The sequence below is a fragment of the Cotesia typhae genome, unplaced genomic scaffold (genome assembly GCF_013202065.1).
Source record: "Cotesia typhae breed Kobodo isofemale line unplaced genomic scaffold, CoteBio_Ctyphae contig_413, whole genome shotgun sequence".
Taxonomy (NCBI): domain Eukaryota; kingdom Metazoa; phylum Arthropoda; class Insecta; order Hymenoptera; family Braconidae; genus Cotesia; species Cotesia typhae.
Genome location: NW_027423750.1, coordinates 115407 through 135213, shown reverse-complemented (window position 1 = coordinate 135213; position 19807 = coordinate 115407). Strand labels below are relative to the sequence as shown.

The 19807-nt window shown below is 27.0% G+C and overlaps 6 protein-coding genes across 8 annotated transcripts; 3 read left to right on the top strand and 3 right to left on the bottom strand.

Moving 5' to 3' along the window:
• Window positions 1-85: 85 nt before the first annotated feature.
• On the bottom strand, window positions 86-1870 carry LOC141527937 (uncharacterized). Its single transcript, XM_074243712.1, has one exon. It carries the CDS (start codon window positions 1778-1780, stop codon window positions 812-814), a length of 969 nt encoding a protein of 322 aa, XP_074099813.1. The 5' UTR covers window positions 1781-1870; the 3' UTR covers window positions 86-811.
• Window positions 1871-2305: 435 nt separating this feature from the next.
• Window positions 2306-4009, top strand: LOC141527940 (HIG1 domain family member 1A, mitochondrial-like). Of its 2 annotated transcripts, none has more exons than XM_074243715.1 (3): window positions 2306-2452; window positions 3155-3324; window positions 3461-4009. In XM_074243715.1, the coding sequence occupies exons 2-3, from the start codon at window positions 3234-3236 to the stop codon at window positions 3679-3681; spliced, it is 312 nt and encodes a 103-aa protein (XP_074099816.1). In that variant the 5' UTR covers window positions 2306-2452; window positions 3155-3233; the 3' UTR covers window positions 3682-4009. The 2 variants fall into 2 exon arrangements, with proteins under 2 accessions (XP_074099816.1, XP_074099817.1); XM_074243716.1 differs by lacking the exon at window positions 2306-2452 and adding an exon at window positions 2580-2602.
• A 134-nt stretch (window positions 4010-4143) lies between these two features.
• LOC141527936 (uncharacterized) lies at window positions 4144-12115 on the top strand. 2 transcript variants are annotated; one of them, XM_074243710.1, is made up of 9 exons: window positions 4144-4642; window positions 4877-5021; window positions 5280-5387; window positions 7250-7452; window positions 8500-8735; window positions 8827-8986; window positions 9059-9193; window positions 9267-9380; window positions 9465-12115. In XM_074243710.1, the coding sequence occupies exons 1-9, from the start codon at window positions 4470-4472 to the stop codon at window positions 9688-9690; spliced, it is 1500 nt and encodes a 499-aa protein (XP_074099811.1). In that variant the 5' UTR covers window positions 4144-4469; the 3' UTR covers window positions 9691-12115. The 2 variants fall into 2 exon arrangements, with proteins under 2 accessions (XP_074099811.1, XP_074099812.1); XM_074243711.1 differs by lacking the exon at window positions 5280-5387.
• On the bottom strand, window positions 5366-6191 carry LOC141527939 (uncharacterized). The gene is made up of 2 exons (XM_074243714.1): window positions 5988-6191; window positions 5366-5934 (listed from the first exon to the last, which is right to left on the bottom strand). Exons 1-2 carry the CDS (start codon window positions 6048-6050, stop codon window positions 5641-5643), a joined length of 357 nt encoding a protein of 118 aa, XP_074099815.1. The 5' UTR covers window positions 6051-6191; the 3' UTR covers window positions 5366-5640.
• Window positions 11946-13202, bottom strand: Trmt112 (tRNA methyltransferase subunit 11-2). The gene is made up of 3 exons (XM_074243713.1): window positions 13034-13202; window positions 12753-12854; window positions 11946-12549 (listed from the first exon to the last, which is right to left on the bottom strand). Exons 1-3 carry the CDS (start codon window positions 13109-13111, stop codon window positions 12355-12357), a joined length of 375 nt encoding a protein of 124 aa, XP_074099814.1. The 5' UTR covers window positions 13112-13202; the 3' UTR covers window positions 11946-12354.
• A 685-nt stretch (window positions 13203-13887) lies between these two features.
• Edem2 (ER degradation enhancer, mannosidase alpha-like 2) lies at window positions 13888-18711 on the top strand. Its single transcript, XM_074243709.1, has 9 exons — window positions 13888-15099; window positions 15168-15325; window positions 15403-15852; window positions 15947-16108; window positions 16198-16296; window positions 16356-16667; window positions 16738-16951; window positions 17068-17174; window positions 17298-18711. The coding sequence occupies exons 1-9, from the start codon at window positions 14229-14231 to the stop codon at window positions 18240-18242; spliced, it is 3318 nt and encodes a 1105-aa protein (XP_074099810.1). The 5' UTR covers window positions 13888-14228; the 3' UTR covers window positions 18243-18711.
• The last annotated feature ends 1096 nt before the right edge of the window (window positions 18712-19807 follow it).

Here is a 19807-nt window from a genome sequence, read left to right as displayed (position 1 = left end):
TATTTAATAAAAAATAATAAATAAATATAAAACGACTATAGAGTATTAAACGCTCATTATCACTTAAAATAAAATGTGTATAATAAATTAACAAATAGAAAAAAAAAAAAAAAAAAAAAAAAAAAAATCGTATAGTAGAATCGGTGTTTAGGAATCATATTTCGAAGACTTAATTAATTAAAACTTAATAAATAAAATAAATGAGAATAAGACAAAAATTAGAATGAAAATATATTCGCCGTTTATAATTAAAATTTTCTTTTAATAATTTTTTTAAATTGTATTAATAAATTTTAAATTATTGTAAAGCTTAAAATTGTTGATAAAACAAAAAAAAAAAAAAAAAAAAAAAAAAAAACACGTCCGTTGTTGTAAATAATTGTGCAATTATATAGAAAATATAATCATTAATTATGAATGAGTGTGTGATTAAAAATTATTAAATTTAACTAATAATGTAATTTTTTTTATTGATTATTGTAATTATTATATTATAATTGATTTATTGATTATTAATTAGTATTTTCATTAAATCATGATCATTAATCATTAATCATTTATTGTTATTCATGTTTACTTAATGTTAATTGAATAAAAAGTTGAAAAAAAAAATTTATAATTACCATATTTTATATTTTCAGCATCCTTTGTAAATTAATTTAGCAGATTAATTGTTAAAAATTAATCAGATAACAGTTAACTTTAATTTAAAATTGGATAGCTGTTTAATAATTAAAAAAAAAAAAAAAAACTCCAGATTTGGATTATTAAATATTTTATTTACCATTAAAAAAAAAACAATTACAAAGATCTATCGTCGTTTTCTTCCGCCAACTTTCTTTTTCAAATTGCGCTCTCCTTTACCAGCTTTAGGTTTCTTTCCAGATTTATTTCCAGCGCCCTTATTCTTGCCCTTCTTCCTGGCAGAGTATTCACTGTCAGCTTCCCTGATTACCTGGTTAGCAGTCTGGACATTAACAATGTCGTTGTGAGTCTTCTTGTTGATAATATCATTTACCAGAGAGAAGTTGATCTTCCGCTCATCAATAGGGTTCATCGCGACGGCCTTGCGCGACTTTGTCAACCCGGGGACCTGGTGAAGAAGCTTGTCCTTTGCGTCCTTCTCCTTGGGCAATTTCCCCTGGAACTTACCGACGGATGCCGTGGAGACTCTGGCGACAGTGGTGGCCACAGTGAGCTGCTTGGAACTGGAGAACTTCTCGTCGCTGGGAAGCCCGACCTTGGGCAGCTTAATGTCATTAGCACGAGCAATGTTACGGAGTCGCTGGAGCTCATTCTTGCTGACTCGTTCCTCTTTCTTTTTAAGACCCGCCTGGATGGGATTGTCATCCTTACCGTTGATCTCCACGCACCAGTCCTTCTGCTCTAGGGATTTATTTTTCTTGTACCCATATAGCGGAATCCACTTACCGAGTTCCTCGTCCCATTCCAGCTTGGACTTGCCTTTCTTCTGCTTGCGGATTCCCTTTTCCTTGGCGAACTTCTCCCACTTGGTCAGCGGCTTCAGCTTCGGCACCACTCTACCACGTGGTATGCATGTCGTCGGTTTAGGAAGCTCCGCTACGATCGACTCATCAACACGCTTCACTGGCAATTCCCAGATTTTATTTATCAAAAATTGCGTGTTGCTCTGGGTCAATGCTTTTAAATAATCACTCCCATTTGATTTTAGACTCGCGGTGTCCACTGGGGTGTCGTCAAACACGCACAAACTTCCTACGTCGATGCTTACATCTTTCTCGGTATTTTCTACTCCCATTTTTTTATTAATTTAATAAAAATAATTTTTTTTTTTTTTTTTTTTTTTTTTTTTTTAAGGTTAAACTCACATGTGCTTTTGAAATCACTGAATGCTTTTATTTAATGGCGTTTTTTACTAATCTGAAAAATAATTAAGGTTATTATTTTAGTTCATTTTTGGTTCTGTAGGTGGCGCTGATTATGCCGCGAAATATTCAAAATTATAATACTGCAGTTAGCCGTCAGCTGTAAATTAAAAAAATTTTAACAACAAATCAATTACAATAAAAAAAAAAAAAAAAAAAAAAACTTCTAAAAATTTTCACTTGTAATTTTTATTAATTTTTACATGTCAAACTTTTTAATTAATTAATATTTTTTTTTTTTTTTATTTTTTTAAATAATTGCATTATTATGAAACTCTAAAATAATTTTAAATGTCTGCTAACTTCAGTGTTATTTTTTATTGTAATTGTTAAAACAAAAAAAAAAATTAATTATTAAATTTTCTTACTTAAAAATAATTATTTTGACGTCATTGTAGCATCAGGAAACACATTTTTATGACGTGACTCCTTTCACATATAAATTTATTTGCGCAAACTCCAAATTACCAGTCTCATTCAACGGACAGCTTGATTATAGAGTCTCAGAGTTGTAGCTTCATTAATTGACAGCTTATTAACAAATGGTATGTAAAAATTCAATTAATATAAATTTCTATCTAAAAAAAATCACACTAGTTACATTAACTGCACATTAATAATTTTTTTATTTGCTAAAAAATTAAAAAAACTAGGCAAAAAAAGAAATTTTTGACTTTGTCCTCATTCTCGCCAAGGTTAAGGACGTAATATTATTTTTAATCAATCAATTTGTTTTAGATTAACACGTGATTAAAAATTATAAATTATCACCATGTGATGAACTTTGCTGTTAAGTGAACGCTAATTACAAATTTTCAATAAATTTTTCTATTAAGTTTCAAAAATTAGAAAAAAAAAATTCATTTTTTTTATTTTTAGAATAATTGAAAACATTTTTGTTCTAATTGATAGACTTTTTTAATTAATTTCTGTGATTTTGTATTAATTTTAATTTTATTCTAACCTTAAAATTTAATATTTCATATTTTGTGACGTAATGTAACGTAACATTGCACAATTAAATAATAATAATAATAATAATAATAATAATAATAATAATAATAATAATAATAATAATAATAATAATAATAAAATTAGCCGACATTTTTTAATTTTTTAATTTTTTTAATTTTTTTTTTTTTTTTTTTTTTTTTTAATAAAAAAAAGTTCTAAAAATTTTTAGATGTCGGCTAACTTAATTTTCATAATTAAATAAATTTATTAACAATATTTTAATTAATTTTCAGTGATAGCGTCGTAAAAATAAGACACTCGAATTAAAGAGAAAAAGTTTACTGATTAATTAATAATTAATAATTATTAACAATGGTTGACCGTCGCAGAGAAATAATTGTTGATGAAACACCTACGCAACAAATGTGGAGAAGTTTTTCGGGCAATCCATTTCTTGTGATTGGTAAGTCAATAACAAATCTTTTATTAAAAAAATTCAACATTTAAAAATGATATATTTTATTTTTTTTAAACAATTTTTTTTTCTGAAAATTATTTTTATTCAGAGTAATTATTTTTCTGAAATTATAATTATACAGGAGTCGCTGGCTTCATAGCAACAGCAGTAATAGGAGGATACAGATTCGCAAAAAGACCTAAAGATTCACCACCTTCATTATTTTTAATCCAGCTCCGTGTAACAGCCCAGTCTGTGGTGGTCGGAAGTCTAGGAATCGGAATGATCTACGGTATGGTAGACCACTGGATCTTGAATCCCAAGCCCAAGAGGAAGGCTATCGCGGATGCTGAAAACAAATAATTTTATCGTTAGGAGAAAAAAGTACTCGAGCAATAATTTTATCATTTTAAGAAAAATTTAGATATTTTTTGACATGTAAAAAAGATAATTTATTTCATGCTACCTCATTTAAATATTTTTTCATCCGTCAACCGGTACTCGTATTATTTGTAAATATAATATTAAATTTCACTGTATTTATTTATTCAATGTGCTGTATTAAAAGACAGTCAATTGCTGATTTAAATGATAAATTCTAAATTTTATTTTGGAGTAATTATTGTTCATATTATTTTCAAGTTAATTATATTAAATTAGGTACAATAAATTGTTCAAATTATGATGTTAATTTTTTATTTTAAGTTATTTTCATTTTTAGCAATTAAAGAAATAATAATAAGTAAATTAAGAAAGCTAGAATAATATATTTAATTTATATTTATCAAAAAAATTTATATTAATAATTAATTACATTTAATACACTTGAAATAAATATTAAATAAATTATTTTAGTTGAAAATATGAATTTTTAATTTAAAAAGACATTTGAATTTCGCGCTTAAAAGACATTTCCATCTCGAGCGTCATCTGTAGAAAAATTTTAAAATTTTCATAACACTGAAGTTGGCGGATATTAAAAATTTTATAATAATACAGTTATTATAAAAAAAAAAAAAATTAAATTAAAAAATTGCACATGTGAAAATTAATAAAAATTACAAAAGATAAATTTTAAAAGCATTTTTTTATTGTAATTGATTTTTTATTAAAATTTTTAAAATTGACAACTGACGGCTAACTTCAGCATTATGAATTTTTCCTCATTAAAAAATGATCCCCCCTATTTAACCTCATCCCATTGTTATTACGAGTGTAAACGTAAACGTCAGGTAGTGGAAAATAAAAAAATGGCGGATCAAAGTGACAGGAGTCAATTACCACCTGGTTGGGAGTGCAGATATGATATAAGAAGTGGTCGCCCGTAAATTTAAAACCTCTTAAATTATTTTAACAACTTTAAAGAACCCTCTTGCATTTTTTTTTTTTTTTTTTTATTTATTAATTTACCTTTTAAATATTTTTTATTTACATAATTTTAAAGCAACACCCACTCCCCCATACAATCCTAATAAAATTATCTATTATTATTACTGTTGTTTTTATTATTATTGTTATTATAATTGGATTAAGTTATAATGTAATTTATTATTTCCAGGTATTTTATAAATCACTTTAATTGTGCAACATCATGGGAAGATCCGCGCGTAAGATATTGGCAATACGCACAATATGTTCACGAGCAAAATTCGACAGGTACAAATTCATCAAATGGAAATTCTCATGAAGCTATACCGCTCCAGGTAATGCTAACAAAAAAATTAAAATTAATGTAGCACATATTTAATAATTTAAAAAATTTTTAAATTTAACAAAAATTACTTGTATTAATTACATGCGTATGAGTAATTAAGCATGATAAATAATTTCTTTGACATAACGAGTGGGTTTGTTTTTTTTTAACGCTGCTATTGGATTTACTAACTCATCTATTGATGATTGATTTAAAAAAAAAAAAAAAAAAAAAAAAAAAAAAACCCCGGTAATTATTAAATATTAAGAGCGGTAATATTGGTGGTGGCTTTGTTTATTCTGCAACACACCGAGCACCGCAAGTTTATCCATCACCGTACAATAATCCACAGTCTGCTTTTTTACCATGTTTGCAGGTATGCTTTTTAATTTGTTCATTTTGTAAATACAAATTATTTAAATTTTTTTTTAAGAGGTCCTTTTGCTCCAGTTGAATTTAACTATCTGATAGAAATTAATTTTATGCATAGTCTAATATTTTTTTTTTTTTTTTTTTTTTTTAAACATTGATGGCAAAAGGACCTCCTTAATGTATAAATCTATGAGAAAAACTAACAAAAAATTTTTTTACAGCTACAAATTTTAATAGATAATTTATTTAAGCGAATTTTATCTTGAATAAAACGTAGCTGAATTTTCACAGTAAACTGGCAAACTGTAGAGTAAAGAATCAATTTCTCCAGGCTTGAATTCTTCTACATTAATAAAGAAATTTTTAGCTCCCAGAGTACACTTGTCAAAATTGATTTCTATTATCGTCGGCTCGTCAATTGAAAATTTTCTATTGCATTCTTTAACCCGGAATAAATTTGTACTAAGTGTCACTTGATGAAATTGAGATTTACGCTTGAAGTTGAGCTTGACAGATGATTCCAAGCATTGATAATTTAAATTTTCACTGACCTAAAATCGATATGATTAATTATATAATATAAAACAATAATAATTAAACTTACTGGCAGATCAATTGCTGTAATTACACCAAATATTGTTAAAATTGCAAAAATTAAATTCTTCATATTTTATTTTTCATCAACCAACAGTCAATGATGCAAAATAACAACATTAGTCTTTATATATAAATAATTTTTAACGTTATATAAGTTATAAAAAATCGATAAGTGTCTTGTCACTAGGCATCATCATGATAACTGATGATAGTAACATTGATTTAATTATCTAGCGTTTAAACTTTGATTTATCAATTTTTTTTCTAAGCTTTATCATTAATTTATTTTATTTAAATAAATTTTATCAATTAAAAATTTTCTATGCATCAGAAAAATATTTATTTTATAAATTGGATTTATTAAACTTTGCTGGTACATTAAAAGATTAATTAAAAAAATTTTCAAATTAATTTCTATTGAATATTTTTTAAAACAATTATTATATAATAAAAAATTAAGCAATAGGTTTTTCACAGTTAATATCCAAACTGTACAATGATGGATCCATTTCACCGGGCTTGTATTTCCCGATATTCAATTTGAAGTTTTCAGCTCCACCTGTCCATTTTTTAAAATTTATCTCCATAACCGCAGGTTCTCCGGGCATGAATTTTTTTGAACATTCTGAAGTTTGGAATGACTTTGTTGAAATTGTTACTTCGTGCAATGGACTCCGGTGGATCAAGTTAATTTTTATGTAACCTGGGAAACAATCATAATCTAAAAGTATCATCCTAGAATTAAAAAAAAAAAAAAAAAAAAAAAAAAATTCTAAAATAAAAAAAAAAATAAATGAATTACTTACACGATAGCTCATCGCTGAAATAATACAAAAAAAAAAAAATGCAATTACTGCAACTGCACAGAGAACTTGATTAGTCTTCATATTTTGTTTGTTTCTAACAACCTCTTGGAGAACAATCAGCTAAATAGTGTGAAACAAACTTATATATATATTTTTTTTTTTTTTTTTGGGTTACATAATTTATTACTTGGGTCATTAAGATGATTGATTATATAATATTGATGACTCATCCGAGTGTAATCTTAAAAATGGAAATTTTGTTTTATAAAATATTGATTTTTTGTTTATTCAATAGCGGAATTCTCCCCAAGGATTATAATAATTGTGTTGCAACATCCATTTATCACTAATTTGTTAATAAATTTTTCTTTATACCAGGAAAAATATTTTTTGCTTATGATTATCATTTTCTAGGAACATAATTAAAATTTAATAAAATTAATTGTAAATATTATTTTTAAAGGACTTAAAGACACCAATGTCAACATCAAGATCAATAAGTGCGACAACAAATAAATTCGGTGATATGACAATAGGTTCACCGACACCAATAAAGAATTTGGAAACGTCATTCATCCAAGGAATGGACGTCGAGCTGCAAGTTGCCAAAATAAATGGTATTTTCCCAACAGTTTCCGACACTCACATTCGTCTCCTTCTGAAAAAGTAAGTATTTATAAAATACTACATAAAATATTTTTTGTAGTAGGTTAAAAATGAAAACTAACTTACTAAAAAATTAACATTAAATAAAGGAGCGATGGTTTAGATGCTAAGTTGTTGAGCGAATCTATTTCAGATATAATAATAGACCAGCATTGGTTGTAAGTGCGCTACAAATTGAGAAGAATCCACTTTGCGCACCAGGTCCATGTACACCCGTCGGAGTACATTCTAATTACGCTATTCCGAGATGGCGTCTACCAGCTCATGCAATACATGCAGCTATAACATTGAGTCCACCGCGTGGTGCAAGGCCAACACCACACTCCCCAAAAATGAAACTTAGGTTTATTTAACAATATATACTTTTGGAAATATGTATTTTATTTATATATATATATATATATATATATATATATATATATATATATATATATATATATATATATATATATATATATATATATATATATATATATATATATATATATTCCCCCCAGTATCACCCAAAAATTATTCATTATTTTTAGGCGCTAGAATATTTATTTATTTTATTTGTTTAGATAAATGCTAGCATGTAAATATTTTTTTTTTTTTTTTTTTTTTTTTTTTTTTTTTTTTTTTTTTTTAAGACTTGGATGTTTTATGGAAAAAATAAATTTTCTAAAGGTTATTTATTAAGGTATCTGCTGTCTTCTTTTAAAATATATATAGTCTTCTTTAAAAAAAAAAAAAAAAATTTTAATTCAAAATTATGGATTAAATATTAAAGAAAACAAAAAATTATAATTTATTTAAAGTGAGTGGTTGCCTTAATAAGCATGTTAGCATGTGCAATGCAAAAAATAAACAAACCGATTAATTAACAACACTAATTTAATTAATCATATTTAAAAAAAAAAATTTAGCATGGATCCTGCAACAAAATTTAGAAACTGTAGCAAATAGTTATAATTATTTTAAAATTGTTACAATATTAATGCACTGTAAATGAAAATAATATTAAGCGAACTAATTAATTATTAATACGGTGTTAATTATATTATCCAGGTACCTGAAAAATGTGTTTCCAAAAGTCGATGAAACACTTTTGCTTGACATACTGGAGCAGAGTGATAATAATGTTCAAAAGGCGTCGGAAAAATTGATCGAGCAGGGATATGAGAAGAAAAATCCAACTGGACCAAGTAAATCACTGATACGTCCCAAAGAAGATATACATAAGGTCAGCCAGGTTACACCTACGCCACCGCCACGTATGAAAACTGTTGAAGAAAAAACAAAGTGTAAGTTTTTTTTTTTTTATTTATTTATTTTATTTTATTTTTTTTTTTATTATTGATTTTAATTTATAGTTCTAATTTAATTAAATTTTAGTAAAGACAAAATTGATAGAAAAATATAAATCGGTACCAGACAGAGTGATAGCACTAGCAATGGACAGCGTTGATTACGATGAAGAAAAAGCTGTTCATATATTAGATATTATGATTGCTGAAGAAGCTGTTCAGCCGTTGTGTACATCCAGTAGTCACAGGTATATTATTTAAATAATTATTTATTTATTTATTTATTTATTGATCAATTGTTTACTTTTATTATTTTACAGCAGTAGAAGTGATGACAGAAAAGACAGTCCGCCAATAACTGAAGCTATTAAATTGACAGCCTCGCCAATTAAAAAGATACCCAAGGATGATGTTGATAAATCAAAACGCTCGAAAAATAAAATTGAATCTCATAAGTAACTTTTTTTTTTTTTTTATTTTATTTTATTTATTAATTATTTGATTAATTAATTATTATTATTTTGATAGAATATCACGTGGTACTAGTACAACAGAAGACAGTGAATATAAATCGCCTTATATTACAAAACCAATTGGTGCTAATCCAGATTTAGCTAAAGGTCCTGATAATGATTTATTATTGTAAGTATATTAAATTTTTTTTTTATTTGACATTGATGGCGAAAGGACCTCCTTAAAAAATTGCTAATAAATTTTATTTTTAAGGCCTGATTATGCTCCGTGGGCTGGCCCAGACACACTATTGTTAACTAAAGAAATAACCAGCATAAAATCACTGGCTGTTGGACGTGATTTATCGCTGGTGTCAGGATCATGCAGTCTTGCAAAGGGTCCAAACGCCGACTTGAGAAAAGGACCACTACGCGGGCTTGCTCAAGGCTCTATTTACTCACAGAGAAACGTTGCTAATACTGAAAGCCGCGGTAAATGAGACATGTGCAATTGTTTCTTCTCTTATTAATCTATCAATTTTGTTATTAATTATTATTTAAATTTTTATTATGAAAAATATCGTCGAATTTATTCAGGACTGATTTTGCCGGCCAGTAATACGTAAGATTTATTTCAAACATATCTTGACTTATTTTTTTTTTTAATTTTAATTAGTTGCTCAATAATAATACTCGTACTAGTTTACAAAAAATTGTGCCAAAAAAAATTTATAAAACTTTTATCCAAAAGATTTTCGGCCTTAAAATTCACGGCGCTGAGCTAATATTTGTAAGCTAGTATTTTTTGTTCAATTTTTGTTAATTTTATTACTCAAACATTTATTTATGTTAATTAATTATATTCCATTGTTTAATTATCGTAAGTTTATGTTATAAAATGAATTTTGAGATTGCCAATTAAGTAAATTCAGTATTAATTAAACAATTGTTAATTGTTTGCCAATCTCAAGTATAATTTAAAAGTATTAAACACCTTTGTTTACTGTAAATCACTCTTAAACGTCCGATGCTGTTGCATATTTTAAAATAAATTACCCAGCTAATCTAATTAATAACTAATACAATAATTAGCTATTTATTATTAAATCATTATTGTAATTGTAATGATTAACGGTGGTAAATTAATTATTAATTTTAAAATGTGCCATATTATAAATGTACAGATGTATTTTCATATAGCTTTCATCCAAAAGATAAAAACAATCCTGCCTTTTAATCGAAACAAAATAATTACTTAATTAACAAATTAATCTGTTGATAAGAATAACTATCAAGTTAATTTTTGGTAGAACAGACCAATAACTTTATTAACAACAAATTTTATATGTCATTTTTATATTTTTCAGAAACAATGTTACAATTTTATTTGTTTCACTATTTTTGGGAACTATTTGACCAATTAATTCCAACTAAATATATTTAATTGATCTAAAAAATATCTTTAGATTTATAAAATAATAAATTAATTAAAAACTTTGTATCCATATATACAAAGACTTTGTGTTTTAAGATTATAACTGAGCTTATTTTATCAAATTTTTTGTAAATAGTAAAGTTATTGGTTTGTTACAATAAATAAATAATAAATATAAATACAGTAATTAATTAAAAAAAGATGGGCTGTGGTTGAGACGTTAGTTAAGCTATTTTTATAGCTTTTTGGTTAAATGATAATGTGTATTAAAAAAAATTTTTCATCAGTCGACAGTTAGGATAATAATAATAATAATAATAATAATAATAATAATTATTATTATTATTATTATTATTATTATTATTATTATTATTATAGAAAGAAACAATAACAATATATATATATATATATATTTTTTTTTTTTTTTTTTTCATTATAAAAATTCCATATACATATTTATCCAGTTGATTAATAAAATGACTAGTTAATGAGCTTTTTGCATTGGACACTGTGTATCTTTGTTTTTAAAATTGAAGTTAAGTTTTTAGTCATAGTGGAACAAAGTAATAATTTGAGACAATCCTTGACGATAAATTGCTCAGAAGATAAACTAGAATTAGAGATTTCGCTTCAGATAATAAATACAAAAAATAAATTAATATTTTTCTGTGAAGATACACAGTTAGTATAAAATAGAACGTCAGCTTTACTAATAATTAAACGTAAAAAGAAAAAACTAATCGTCCCATCACATATTTCTTCCATTGAATGTAGAACACATGCCAAAAATAATTAAAGCAAATAAAACTATGATAGTATTGATTTATTATTATTATTATTATTATTATTCAATAACAATAGATTGCTAAATTGCAAATAGAAACCTTTTATTGATAAGTATTAAACATTAAGTATTTTAAAATAACAAGAACAAACTAATTAATTAGTTAGATAAATTAATTCATCAAGTAGATAATAAATAATTCAATTTTATTTATTTCTTCATTAATTATATTGTCTAGAGAAATGTAAAATAACTTAAGTGTCAAATTTAATCGCCGATACTTGAGAGAAAAAAAAAAAAAAATGATAAATTTTAAAACTAATAAACAAAAAGAGAAAAATTATTTTCTAACAATATTAAAAGTAAAAATATATATTTAGATAATGCCAATACTCTATAATAGATAAATGGAGTGTAAAAAAATTGTCAAACTGTCATTGATTTATTTATTTAAACAATTATCTTAACAATAATTACACTAGGGTGTAGGTACAATAATTAGGTGTTGAAAAAATTAAAAAAAAACGAAAAAAAAATACTAAAATTAATTAATGTATTTCTATATTGTAATCCTTAATACATATCTGTGCAATAAAATTATCTGTATCCCTCCTAATCACTTATTATTTATTATTATCATTTTTTTACCTCTATATTGCGTTATATATATATATATTAAAAAAAAAAAAAAAAAAAAAAAAAAAAACGTAAAGAACAATTTAGTAGTCGCTGCTGCTAATAATTAATTGTTTGATTGTAGATTAGGTCGGCGTAACTGTGGCCTGTATTGTTTAACAATGTCAAGAGAAGAAATGATAAGAACAATTATTTATTTTTAAGCTCAGCAGGAGGCCAAAGTTATCCCGATTGTTTTTAATAGTCAATCTATTTTTGTTTGATTAAAAAAAATTGTTGCGTTGATATGGAATGATTATTAATAATTTATTAAACTTCATCCTCGTTAAACAACATGTTGGGAATCCCGTCATTAATCGGGAATTTTCGACCCGATTCGGGACAAACTAAGTCACCATTTATTACTTCTATTTCCAGTAATACGTGGTGTACTTTACGTAGAAAATCTTCGTTGTTTTCAAAATCTTGGATCAGAGTTTGCGGTAACTCTCCCACGTGTCCTATCTGTTGAGCAAAAATTTATTTACAAGATAATTATAGAATTTCAATCAGCAGAAATTTGACAAATAATTTTTATAAAAAATATTTTATGTCAAATTATAATTAAAAAATACATAACACTGAAGTTGACAAAATTTAAAAAATTTTTTTGGAATTTTATAGCAATTGAAAAAAGTTAATAACTTCAGTATTATAAAAATACTTACACTGTGTGCTGCTGTCCACAATGTATTCCAATCAATTTTAGGAATAACTCTGGCAATAAACTCGGAATTAAAATCAATGTCTGCAACTTTGATGTCTTTGGCCTGTCAAAAAATAAAAAATAATAATAATAATTATTATGTTAACTAGAGTGAAAACAGTGTCTTTTAATTTACAAAATAAACGATCAATATAATAACCACCCACGTGTTAACCCACCATGTACACAAACCATTTGTGAACATTCAAAAATAACAAAAATTACAAGTGATTAATAACTTACCACAATCCCGAGAGGATAACCAACAGATACTCCTTTTAATCCTCGCGAAGTCAACATATTGTGTGTCAATAATTTCATTTTTATTCGTTATTTTATTAATTTTTGGAGAAAATAAATCCAACAGAAAATACGAAGCATTAACGTTACTAACGAGTAACGAGAATAAATAATAATCACAGTATTTAAAAAATACACTGTAGTTATTTTTGCTATAGCTTGTATAATACTGAAGTTAGCTGTCAATTTAAAAAAATTTTTTAATCAATTACAAAAAAAAAAAAAAAAAAAAAAAAAAGCTTCTAAAAATTTTCACTTGTAATTTTTATAAATTTTTGCATGTGAAATTTTTTTTAATAATTTAATTGTTATAAAATTTAGAAAAAATTTTTAATGTTTGTCAACTTCAGTGTCATATAGTTTGTTGCAGGTATCTACAGCTGGTATTTAAAATTTAAAAATTATAAATAAAAATAAATAATTTTATTTAAAAAAAAATATTGACTGATTGCAATCAAATTAATATTATAATTTTATTACATATAAATTATCTATAAAAAAAAATACCAAAAGTGATAGTTGGAATAAAAATGACAAGTGATAGCCTGAAAATACAAGTTCATTATTACCGAAGGTCTTCGATATCAGCAACCTTGAAGTTGTTGCATAAATAAATAAATAAATAAATAAATAAATAAATAAATGACTAACAATAATGTTTTACAGGTTCGTCTGAGGCATCGATAAGAATATAATAACAATCAATTCGATTTCAACAAGTAATTCGAGAGCAGAAACTATAGCAAAACCAATACCTACAGTGTTATTAGTGCACAGTGTTCTAGTGATTGCGTTACTTAAAAAAAGTTAAGTACAATACTGCACTCCTGAAAGATAATTTATAAATTAAAAAACATTCAAATGAGGTTATCAAAAGTTACGACTCTACTTATTCATTTACGTCCACTAGAACTAAAACTGTCAACAAAAGTGATCTCATATCTTCCAAGTATTAGTGCAAATAGCCACATTATCAGTAAATAAAAACTCAACAATTAAAAAAAAAAAAATTAAACAAACCACGCAAATAAAGACAAAAAAATAATGTCAATAAAATCTTGACAATTGGTTAAAAAACAACACGTAAAAATAAAATAAAAAAAAAAGTGTTTGTTGATAAACTAACAAGCAGGAAAAAATGGCATCAATATGGTTTGGATTGTTGATATTTGTTGTAAATATTGTATTATTAATTGCGTATGTACAAACAGATGATCTGGAGTACATGCGGCCGGAGGAACGGGAGTCTCTGAAGGAGGAAGCGCGTGACATGTTTTACCACGCGTACAATGCGTACATGTCAAACGCGTACCCAGCGGATGAATTGATGCCGCTGAGCTGCAAGGGCCGGTACCGAGGCTCAGAGCTGGACCGCGGTGACATTGATTCCACCCTGGGAAACTTCTCTCTGACATTAGTGGACACCCTGGACACCCTGGTGGTGCTCGGGGACCTAGAGGAGTTTGAGAACGCGGTAAAGCTGGTGGTGAACGACGTAAGCTTTGACACTGACGTTATTGTCTCGCTGTTCGAAACCAACATCCGCATGCTCGGGGGACTCCTCAGCGGGCACATCCTCAGCGAGTATCTCCAATTGAGGGCTGACATCATGCCCTGGTACCGCGGCGAGCTTCTGAACATGGCCAAGGACCTGGGGTACAGATTTCTTCCTGCGTTCAATACCACCACCGGGATTCCGTACGGGAAGATCAACCTCAGACACGGGATGAAGAATGTACCTGCGGAAATGTGCAGGGAAACTTGTACTGCTTGCGCCGGGAGCATGATCTTGGAGATGGCTGCACTGTCCAGGTTGACTGGCGAGGGAATTTTTGAGGAAAAGGCCCAGAAAGCCATGGACGTGCTCTGGAAGATGAGACACCGCGGGACTGATCTTATGGGATCGGTTCTTAATGTTCATTCTGGTGACTGGGTTAGGAGGGACTCTGGTGTTGGTGCTGGTATTGATTCTTATTACGAGTATTGCTTGAAAGCTTATATTTTATTGGGTAAGATGAATTTTTTATTTTATTTAATTTATTATTTATTATCAAATTAAATATTTATAATTATATAGGTGATGAAAAATATCTCGGAAGGTTCAACAAACATTATTCAGCTGTCATGAAGTATGTGAGTCAAGGTCCTATGTTACTTGACGTACACATGCATCGGCCAAATACTAATTCTAAAAATTTTATGGATGCGTTGCTGGCATTCTGGCCTGGACTCCAGGTAATGAAAATTAATAATCTATATTATCAAGAGAAAAAAAAATTTTTTAATCTATAAAATGAATAATTATAATACAGGTATTAAAAGGCGACATAAAACCAGCAGTTGAAACCCACGAGATGCTGTACCAAGTATTACAACGTCACAATTTTATTCCTGAAGCATTTACAACAGATTTTCAAGTCCACTGGGGTCATCATCCGCTGCGTCCCGAGTTTTTAGAATCAACTTATTACCTCTACCGTGCGACTGGCGATCACTATTACTTGGCAGTTGGTCGCAAAGTATTAAAAAGTCTTCAAACGTACGCCCGAGTACCCTGCGGTTACGCCGCAGTATCTGACGTTCGTACCAACAAACACGATGACACTATGGAGAGTTTTGTACTGTCTGAAACGTTTAAATATTTATATTTACTCTTCGCTGAATCCAGCGATCTTGTTTTAGATATAGACGAGTTTATATTCACGACTGAGGGCCATTTGCTGCCTCTCACGTTGGCTTCGCTTAGAACCAACGTGTCTTCTGTAAGTCTATCAGTATTTTTTTTTTTTTTTTTTTTCCCAAAGCGTTTTATTTTATATATATATATATATATATTTTTTTTTTTTTTTTTTCTAGGATCTAGATATTGATACAGTTGAGTTCGATGAATTGGACCGCACGTGTCCAAATAGTTTGCACTTATTTCCAGCGTCTGTCCGTAAACCTTTGCGCAATATGGTTGAAGATGTATGCCCTAGAAGATCTATGAGACGACGCATAAGTGCTGCACAATTTCAAGTAATTTTTTGGCTCTCAATTTAAAAAAAAAAAAAAAAAAAAAAAAAAAAAAAAATGGAAAATTTTTAATGACAAAATTAAATTTACAGGCAAACAATTTAGATCATCTTAAAATATTAAGTAATATGGGTATTACTGTTCTAAAAATGGCTGACGGACGGATGCAATTATTGCACACATTTTCCAACGTAAGTTGTCAATTAAAAAATTATTAACAGTTGGTTGATATTGCATAAAAATTATTCAGGCTAAAACAATGGAAGACGCAGAGGAAGGTTTGATATTTATGCAAGAAGTGGTTGAGTTGAACCGCAAAAAGTCACAGGAATCGGACAAACAACAATTGACATTGACGATAAAGCGGAAAGATGTCAATAAAGACTTGACATTAGTTGGTGGTCTCGCGCAATTTGGTCTTCAATTAACTGAATCTGTAAAAGTTACCGGCAAGCCGGTATTGACAGAGCCAAAAGAAGCCTGCAGCGAGTTGACAAATGTTGATATGATTAAAGGAAATATCGCTGTTATATTCCGAGGGAACTGTATGTTTATTGAAAAGGTAATTGATGATTTTTAATATTTAATTTAATAATTTTTAATTTCATTTTATTAAATTTTTTTGCTTGCAGGCAAGAATGGTCGAGAGAGCCGGAGCTATTGGTGGGATTGTTTTGGATACTGTAATTGGATCGACAATAGAATCATCACTAATGTTTGCAATGTCAGGAGACGGTATCACGAGAGATGATATTAAAATTCCATTTGCATTTTTATTTAATATCGAAGCTAATGAACTTGTTCGAGCTATCAGTGAGAGTAATGGCGCTATCACAGTCACAATGGGTATTTTTTTTTTTTTTTTTTTTTTTTTATTTTTTTTTTTATTATTTATTTTAATTTGTTTTTACTCTTCTGGTTTAAATTTATTATTTATTAATTGATGATCATTTGAATTATAGGCAATTACGTCAACGACGGAGTAGAAAAAAATGATTCCGACAATTACTTGTCCATGTTCGAAAGGATTAAGTCATCGGTGAAAGAATTTTTAACGCGACCATCGACGGTAAATAAAATTTTTTATACGCCCTTTCAACACAAATCCCTATTAACCCCTTTTACCTTTAAGCACGCGATTTTTAAGAATATAGATTTTTTTTTTTTTTTTATTCAACATTATTTATTTTAGACTGAAAATACGCCAAATACAATCAGCGCGCCAGCGCTAGACAACAAAGATGAAATGATAATCGACAAAGATCATTTGCGTGCAATAATTCCCCGAGAATTTGCAATTAAGAACAAACAGAATCGCGATTTAGTTTTGTTTGCCAAATTATTGTTCAACAAAAACTCGCCTTCATTAATGAGTGCAACTCCGCCGCCCTCTATGACAGAACTGTCGGCATTTGAAAAAGATTGGAAAGTGATGAAGCAATTTTTGATCAATCAAATCTATATAAACACCAAATTTCCACCGTACCAAGTAATTTCTGTTGGAAGGATTGAAACTTACTACAATTGGATTCAGAAAAAGCGTAACCCGAAGAGTCCAATAAAAAGCGAGGAACTGAGCACGTTTGAACTAGTCACGTGGTTCATTGACGAATTGAGTGACACGTTACCTAATTTTGATAAGATAGATTCATTTGGTATTTCTAAAATTTCAAAGTCACTGATTCAAAAATTGATCTCCTCTTCCATCAGCAAAAATGACGTCATTAATATTGATACTAATGAAGATATTGAAGGTAATAGTGAAGAAAATGGCAAGAAGGATGATAAAAAGATGGTTAATATTATAGATACGTATAAAATTTATGATAATTTGATGGAAAATATTCAAGATGTTTTGAAAAATTTGAAAACCGAATTTCGCAGCAAAAGTTTGGATGATGATAATAGTAGTAATGTTGGGAATAATCATAATGATGATGATGATGATGATGATGATAACTTGATAGTATCAAATTACTCTAATCAAACTAATCAAAATTCTGTAAGTAATGCTGATGAAAAAAAAGCTATCAAAGATAATGTTATTGATAATGAAAAAAAAGTTGATGCGAGTAGTGAAGAAATAGCTAGTAATAATAAAGAGAATACGACAAAAAAAAGTAACGATGAATTATAACGTTACTTTTTTTAATTAGAGCTAGATTATTGTATATTAATTACCGAATTTTTTTTTTTTTTTAATAATTAATAACTATTAAGTTTTATTAACTGTTATTAAATTTTTTTTTTTTTTTTTAATAAATTAACTATTTAAAATAATGCATCTGTTATTATGATTTAAATAATTATTAACTATTGTGAATAGATATAATTGATAATAACTACTGCCTTAATAGTTAACTCAGCTTCGTCGGTTAATAGTAACTACTATTAATATAGTACACACAGTAATTAATTTAAGTATTTATTAGTACTAATTGAATGTTAATAGTAATTAATAATTACTATGAATATTAATTTTTGTAATTATTGCATATTTATTTTAGTTACTATTGATTATAACTATTTGTAATAGTAATGAGACCAATTGATGTATAAAAAAATTTATATTGATAAAAATTCAGTGTGTTAATTATTACAAATAGTAATTGACTGTGAATAGTAGTTAACTATTAAAAAAAATATATTTAACTATTAAGATAAATTAAATTTTTATAATAATACTAATTTATGTACATAGTTATTACTATTATTAATAGTGCTTTTTTACTATCATTAATATGTGATACTATTGTACATAGTTGTCATTATTAAAATTTTTAATCAATTTTTTTTTACGTTTTGTCGAGAAGACTAATGTTCAAATGTAAAAAAAAATAGTGTAAATAATTAGCATAAAAATTAAATAAGAACTAATTATTATTTCCAAATTGATTTTTAATTTTATTTAAATAATTTTTTTATGCTAATTAAATTCTAAAATAAATAAATAAATGATACTATATTAAATGGTAGCGTTTATATTTTTTCATTACGTCATTGTAAATACTATAATAATTATTCACATAATCTAATTAAAAATAACTGAAATAATTAAAGAGAAACTATTAAATTTAGGATATTAAATTGAGATATTGTTTATCTATTTTAATTTTTATCTGCCAAATTTATTATATCAAAAATATTGTAATATATATGTACATGTGTCATCGTGTAATATAACAATCGATGAAATTTTGTGATTGTATAAATAAAGATATTTAAATAAATAAATAAAATTTATCTACAAAAAGTCCTTTTTCTATCATTTTTATTAGTAGCGCTTTAATTATTATTATTATTATTATTATTATTATTATTATTATTATTATTTATTTATTTATTTATTTTTTTTTTTTTTTTTTTTTAGCCGTAGGTTTATTTTTTAATTGATAAAATTATAATCATTAAAAATGAAGAAATACAATTTTTACAATATATACAACAGCCTGCAGGCGACGTAAAAATTTTTAATTATTAATAATAACTTTTATATTTTTAGATGATAGAAAAACTAATTAGTGTAAAAACCATTAAATAATAGTTGCTGCGTATTAAAGAAATAAAAATAAAATTGAGCTAATAAAACATTAATAAGACGGGAAACAAAGTTTATATTTATGAAAAGGCAAGAGCTTAATAATCAGTACAACGTTTCTATAAGCAGTGTTATGAATGATCTCCATTTTTTTACTTTGAAAC

Coding starts and splice junctions, on each gene's coding strand:
- LOC141527937 (XM_074243712.1), bottom strand. CDS start 1,780: ATGGGAGTAGAAAATACCGAGAAAGATGTAAGCATCGACGTAGGAAGT.
- LOC141527940 (XM_074243715.1), top strand. CDS start 3,234: ATGGTTGACCGTCGCAGAGAAATAATTGTTGATGAAACACCTACGCAA. Junction 3,325..3,460: donor CAATCCATTTCTTGTGATTG/GTAAGTCAATAA, acceptor ATAATTATACAG/GAGTCGCTGGCTTCATAGCA.
- LOC141527936 (XM_074243710.1), top strand. CDS start 4,470: ATGAATTTTTCCTCATTAAAAAATGATCCCCCCTATTTAACCTCATCC. Junction 8,987..9,058: donor TGTACATCCAGTAGTCACAG/GTATATTATTTA, acceptor ATTATTTTACAG/CAGTAGAAGTGATGACAGAA. Junction 9,194..9,266: donor AATAAAATTGAATCTCATAA/GTAACTTTTTTT, acceptor TTATTTTGATAG/AATATCACGTGGTACTAGTA.
- LOC141527939 (XM_074243714.1), bottom strand. CDS start 6,050: ATGAAGAATTTAATTTTTGCAATTTTAACAATATTTGGTGTAATTACA. Junction 5,935..5,987: donor TTACAGCAATTGATCTGCCA/GTAAGTTTAATT, acceptor TATCGATTTTAG/GTCAGTGAAAATTTAAATTA.
- Trmt112 (XM_074243713.1), bottom strand. CDS start 13,111: ATGAAATTATTGACACACAATATGTTGACTTCGCGAGGATTAAAAGGA. Junction 12,855..13,033: donor GTTATCCTCTCGGGATTGTG/GTAAGTTATTAA, acceptor ATTTTTTGACAG/GCCAAAGACATCAAAGTTGC. Junction 12,550..12,752: donor TGTGGACAGCAGCACACAGT/GTAAGTATTTTT, acceptor TTTGCTCAACAG/ATAGGACACGTGGGAGAGTT.
- Edem2 (XM_074243709.1), top strand. CDS start 14,229: ATGGCATCAATATGGTTTGGATTGTTGATATTTGTTGTAAATATTGTA. Junction 16,297..16,355: donor TATTGCACACATTTTCCAAC/GTAAGTTGTCAA, acceptor AAAATTATTCAG/GCTAAAACAATGGAAGACGC. Junction 16,952..17,067: donor CGCTATCACAGTCACAATGG/GTATTTTTTTTT, acceptor TTTGAATTATAG/GCAATTACGTCAACGACGGA.